The sequence below is a fragment of the Dreissena polymorpha genome, chromosome 11 (genome assembly GCF_020536995.1).
Source record: "Dreissena polymorpha isolate Duluth1 chromosome 11, UMN_Dpol_1.0, whole genome shotgun sequence".
Classification (NCBI taxonomy): Eukaryota; Metazoa; Mollusca; class Bivalvia; order Myida; family Dreissenidae; genus Dreissena; species Dreissena polymorpha.
The window spans coordinates 7,674,650-7,681,047 of record NC_068365.1 but is presented as its reverse complement, the minus strand read 5'-3'; the positions used below and the strand labels follow the sequence as shown (position 1 = coordinate 7,681,047).

General features: G+C 43.4%; 2 protein-coding genes across 2 annotated transcripts; both read left to right on the top strand.

Annotated features, from left to right (window-relative positions):
* The first annotated feature begins 492 nt into the window (after window positions 1-492).
* Window positions 493-6,137, top strand: LOC127851017 (uncharacterized). Its single transcript, XM_052384444.1, has 2 exons — window positions 493-667; window positions 4,556-6,137. Exon 2 carries the CDS (start codon window positions 4,589-4,591, stop codon window positions 5,822-5,824), a length of 1,236 nt encoding a protein of 411 aa, XP_052240404.1. The 5' UTR covers window positions 493-667; window positions 4,556-4,588; the 3' UTR covers window positions 5,825-6,137.
* Window positions 1,938-4,047, top strand: LOC127851229 (uncharacterized). Its single transcript, XM_052384845.1, has 2 exons — window positions 1,938-3,296; window positions 3,853-4,047. Exons 1-2 carry the CDS (start codon window positions 1,938-1,940, stop codon window positions 4,045-4,047), a joined length of 1,554 nt encoding a protein of 517 aa, XP_052240805.1.
* Window positions 6,138-6,398: the final 261 nt, after the last annotated feature.

The following is a 6,398-nucleotide window of genomic DNA, read 5'->3' as shown; positions in this document are numbered from 1 at the left end:
TAATGTTTAGCTAATTTCTATAATTTGGGGTGGGGGAAACAGATGAACTTGCATGGTGAGGTACCTATTAGCGATGGCAACATTTAACTTGTTTACCTCGAACTACTGTAATGATCTGTTGAGAGTGTTGCCTGCAAGTTGTCTTGAGCTGAAAACACAAATGATTATAAGTAGTCACAATGACACAAAGGATACCTGTCAAATTAGATTAAATTGTACTTTGATAACGGACACAAATGGACAGACAATGTTGTTCAATTTATGATACAGACTTATTTTTACTAGCGTTATTATTCTGGGTTTTCAAATTAGACAAAGGTTCTTGATAATGAAGATTTCACAAGATGATTAATTTATTAGCTTCACGTTGAGCTTGAAATACCTTCAAGAGCTCTTCAAGCTCAGGTGAACTAAAACTGTCCAGGGTTGCTGCATTTTTATGCCCCCCCTTCGAAGAAGAGGGGGTATATTGCTTTGCTCATGTCGGTCTGTCGGGAATTCATAACGTTGACGTTTATCCGCTAACATGCACGCGACGTCATGTATACTATCGACGTCATTTCTTATGTTGTACATATACAAGTTCGTATTAACGTTTATTAAAAGGTCGAACCTAACGCACGATTCCATAGTTTATTAACACTATACGATCATACGCAACATTTTGGTGCCGTGCCTAAAAGAAAAATGCAACTTAACAAACTCATTTCGTTGCGTGCAGCTCAGCGTCGAATAATAGCGAAACAATTTGAGAAACTCGAAGAAATTTCTTCAACCTCCGAGTCGCAGAAACTACTGGACATCATTCAAGAGAAGACACACACGATCAGAGGATTGAATGTAAAGATCATCAACCATGCAGACCTCGGAGATATAGAAACTGAACTATTCGACAGTGAGGAATATTCCATTGAACTTGAAATGAAAATACACAGATGTCAAGAAAAAATCAAACATTAAATGAGACAACATTTGAACAAAGAGATGCAAATCAAAATCATTTCACGACGGGCGATGTACGGCATTCAACGCAACCGGAAGAGGAACGTGTTCCAACCCAAACATCTAATAGAGGGAATTACGTTACTGCGTCTACGAAACTTCCGAAACTGACATTGCCTACTTTCAGTGGTAACATAAGCGAGTGGCAAACATTTTGGGACTCATTTGACTCAGCGGTGCACCAGAACCCAATACTCACGGATGTACAGAAGTTTTCGTATCTTCGATCTTTAATTGAAGGGAGCGCAGCTATGGCGATCGGTGGATTTCCGTTGACAGGCAGAAACTACCAGAATGCGATCGAACTATTGCGGGAACGCTACGGGCAGACGCACAAAATCATTGATAACTTCATGACATTATTATTAGAACTTCCGCCACCCCGCAATTCCGTACATAGCATTCGTGAATTTCATGACAAAATGGAAACCTATATCCGGGGTCTAGAGTCACTGGGACAGTCACAAGATTCGTTCGGAGATCTACTTGTTCCAATCATTATGAAAAAGCTCCAACCGGATATGCGACGCAACCTTATCAGGAGCCACGGAGATGACAAGTGGAAGCTTCAGGAGCTACGTGTGGCCATCGGGCGGGAAATCAGAATCATGGACGCCGGCTATAGCAACGATAAAGAATTTCATCTCCCGACTGCCTCATTCCTCACAGCTTCAAAAAGGGAGGTAAGCCGTCCCATGAAAAGTAATGTCAAACCGCTGATATGTCCATTTTGTAGTGAATATCATCAACCCCAGGTGTGCAACAAGATTATAGACATTCACCAGAGAATTGACATTGTGAAAAGCAAACGCTTGTGTTTCAATTGCCTGAACCACCATAAAGTGTCGGACTGCAAATCTAAATTTCGATGTCGTCATTGTAAAGGTAAACACCACAGCAGCATTTGCACAAAGAAGACGACACCCGCTTCGTCCATGAATCCGGAAGCCATTCCTTTCAAGTCGGCTATGACCAACAGTGCAATCTTACACACTGCCTCCCATGAGAGAACAAACGTTTTATTGAAGACTGCTGTAGCCGAAGTTCTATCCCAAAGTCATAGTTCTTCCGCCAACATTTTACTTGACGAGGGCGCACAGCGATCCTTTATTACAGAGGACCTCGCAAGGGTTCTACATCTCCCTGTTACCGGACATGATACAATTTCTCTGGCTTCGTTTGGTGGAATGTCACAAGGGGTTCGGTCCATACCTACAAGCGAGATTTACCTGAAAAGCGAGACGAGGGATTTGATAAAACTGGAAGTTCTTGTAGTGCCAACGATAGCAGTGCCATTACAGAACATACCCACAGAAATACGTCATTTGGATTATCTGAGAGGTCTGAAATTAGCCCATCCGCTCACAGAACACAACAACGATCTGTTTGAAATTTCGCTTCTGGTTGGTGCGGATTATTATTGGGATATAGTTGAAGACCGAGTAATCAGAGGCAACGGACCAACAGCGGTGAAATCGAAGATTGGTTATTTGTTGTCGGGACCACTTCCGGTATCAGGACATCGAACCACTGACCTACACATGCTGAATGTCATCAGCGCTCCACCAAGTACATTTGAAATGGAGAAGTTTTGGCAGCTTGAGTCTATGGGAATATCTTCAGAAGAGTCAACAGACGGTACTTCCGGTAACCTTCAAGAATACATGTGCAACAGCATTTCATTCGAAGATGGTCGGTATGTGGCAAAATTACCATGGAGAGATTACCACCCAACTCTACCAACCAACTACGATATATGCAAGAGACGGACAGAGGCTACCATACGCCGATTATCTCAAGAACCGGAAGTGCTAAAGACGTATGGAGAGATAATCGCCGATCAGCTTAAAGGAGGTGTCATTGAGAAAGTTGACCAACAAGAAGACGAACACACAGTGCATTACATTCCACACCATGGAGTGAAAAAGGACTCGGTAACTACACCAATACGTATCGTATATGACTGCAGTTGTCGCCAATCTCGTGACCAACCAAGCCTCAACGACTGTCTTATGTCCGCCCCACCTGAATTGAATGACCTTACGGGGATTCTTCTACGGTTCAGGATGCACAAATATGCGGTAGCCACTGATATCGAGAAGGCGTTTTTACAAATTGGTCTTCATGAATCTGACAGAGACGTCACGCGCTTCCTGTGGTTGAGTGACCCGAGTGACCCGTGCAGTCCACTGACCACATATAGATTCAGGACTATTCTATTTGGTGCAACATGCTCGCCATTCATTTTAGGTGCCACAATTCGCAAGAATCTTGAACTAAACAGTAGTGAATGGGTGACCGATTATTTGAAAAGAGATTTGTACGTTGACAACGTGTTATCAAGTTTCTCTAATGAACAAGATCTACTTCAGTTTTATTCAACTTCGAGAAAACTGATGTCAGCGGCAGGTTTCAATCTACGTGCTTGGAACTCAAATAGTGAACAACTTCGTGCTAAGGCGTCTGAAGAAAAATTGCTAGACACGGACACTTGCACAAAAATTCTTGGAATGCAATGGATTTGTAAAGAAGATACATTGACGTTTGCGGAAAGACAGATAGAAACAAAAGGTGTGATTACCAAACGTGCAATTTTGCAACAAATCTCACGAGTATTTGATCCGCTAGGATTACTGAGTCCTATTACAGTAAGGGCGAAGATTATTCTTCAAGAATTGTGGCAACAGAAATTCGTTTGGGACAGCCCATTACCAATGGATGTACAAGAAAAATGGCGTAATGTTGCGTAGGACCTGAATTCTTCAGTCAAAATCAATTTCCGACGTAGCTACTTCATGGCAACCATGACGTCATTGCTGAAACAAAACTTCACGTATTCTGTGATGCCAGCATGTCGTCATACGGCGCGGTAGCATACATTTCCAGGGGTTTCGAGACCACGCTGATGATGTCAAAAAATCGCGTCGCACCGTTGAAAAAGTTAACCATACCGAGATTGGAGTTAATGGCGGCAGTGACAGGTGCCCGTCTGTGCCAACATATCATACAACAGACAGGACTCTCCGATGTGTACTTGTGGTCTGATAGCCAGATCGTTTTGCACTGGCTAGTATCAAAGAAAACGCTACCACGATTTGTTCAGAACAGACTGACAGAAATACAAAGTTTGACTCAGAACCGGAAGTGGAGGTTTTGCCCGACTCATGAAAATCCCGCCGATCTATTGACACGAGGGTTATCAGCATCACAACTCCAATTGAGTGAACTGTGGTTCAAAGGACCGACGTGGATTTCTACACCCGATGCTTGGTCGGAGTGGCAACCGACGAGTGACATGGTTACTGTTGCAACAGTAACGGCAACAAATAATTCGCAAGAATTTATTGACGTGAAAAGATTCAGTTCGTTTCAGAAACTGATCAGAGTGACTGCCTATGTTCTGCGATTTATTCATTATTGTCGCAATGGACGAAAACCAGCAGGCATAAAGCTAACCATTCAAGAAATGACAGAAGCTGAAACAGCATGCATTCGAACCTGCCAGATGACATCATATCCTGAAGAAATCCAGTGTTTAACAGATAACAAGAAGGTATCGCCGCTTGTTAAACAGCTTAAGCTTTTCATGAAGGACAATGTGATTCGTTGTGGTGGACGCATTCATAATGCAGCCTTAGAAGAAGAGACGAAACATCCGATTTTGCTGTCGGCAAAGCATGCATTCACGCACCTGGTAGCCAAGGACGCCCATGAGAGGTTACACCATGCCGGACCCAGCTCAACTATAACACTTTTGAGAGGAAAATACTGGATACCAGCTATACGTCCATGCGTTCGTTCGATATTACGAAAGTGCGTGATCTGCAAAAAGGTTTCTGGTAGACCATACAAAGCACCAGACCCTCCTCCGTTACCGAAGACAAGAGTGTCAGACGTAGCCCCGTTCACGTATACAGGTGTTGACTATTCCGGAGCTCTTACTGTGCGTGACACTAACGGAAACGACATGAAAACATACATATGTCTGTTTACCTGCGCCAGTACGAGAGCCGTTCACTTGGAACTGGTACCAGATCTGTCGGCGGAGTCATTCCTGTTTGCATTTAGGCGCTTCTGTAGTCGCAAATCAACACCAAAAATTATGATGTCTGATAACGGCACGACATTCACGGCTGCTGCTAGAAATTTAAATAATTTGTGTGAATCTGCGGTGGTGCGTGACGAATTCAACAACCGATTAATCGATTGGAAATTCATCCCTACAAGAGCCCCTTGGTTTGGGGGTTGGTGGGAAAGAATGATCGGTCTCACCAAAAATGTATTGAAGAAGGTACTTGGTAAAGCGTACGTGACATATGAAACACTACAGACTATTGTCACTGAAGCAGAAGCCGTTATCAACGACAGACCCCTTACTTACGTCACTTCCGGCGAGCCAGGACAGCCGGAAACATTGACGCCTGCCCATCTTCTATATGGAAGACGGATAACGTCACTTCCTGTCGAGCCTGCGACATTGCCAGCAGATTATTGCATCAATCGTTCGTCGCTTGTGAAGCAAGGTATTCGACGAGTGCAACTCATACAGAACTTCCGCGAAAGATGGCGACGTGAATACCTGACGGCACTCAGAGAAAGAAGTCAAGTACAGGGAAATAACAACCAGACGATATCAGTAGGCGACGTCGTACAGATTCAAGATGACTGCCCGAGGACGCAATGGCGCTTGGCCGTTGTGGAGGAACTCGTGCCGGGAAATGACGGACTCGTTCGTTCGGCGAAAGTTCAAAAAAAAAATGGACTCACTCATCGACCAATCGTGAAACTTTATCCAATTGAAGAATGTGAAAACAATATCTAGAGACTGTTTATATAATGTGATAATAGAGACTTAATGTGATTATTGTGATAAGCAGAGACTTACGCTAATTTAATAATACTTGTTAAAATAATTTCATGTTATATTTTCTGTTGTTAGATTTTATATCATTTCGAGGCCCGGAATATGTCGGGAATTCATAACGTTGACGTTTATCCGCTAACATGCACGCGACGTCATGTATACTATCGACGTCATTTCTTATGTTGTACATATACAAGTTCGTATTAACGTTTATTAAAAGGTCGAACCTAACGCACGATTCCATAGTTTATTAACACTATACGATCATACGCAACACGGTCTGTCGGTCGGTCGGTCGGTCGGTCCGTCCGTCCGTCCGTCCACCAGGTGGTTGTCAGACGATAACTCAAGAACGCTTGGGCCTATGATCATGAAACTTCATAGGTACATTGATCATGACTTGCAGATGACCCCTATTGCTTTTGAGGTCACTAGGTCAAAGGTCAAGGTTACGGTGACCCGAAATAGTAAAATGGTTTCCGGATGATAACTCAAGAACGCATACGCCTAGGATCATGAAACTTCATGGGTA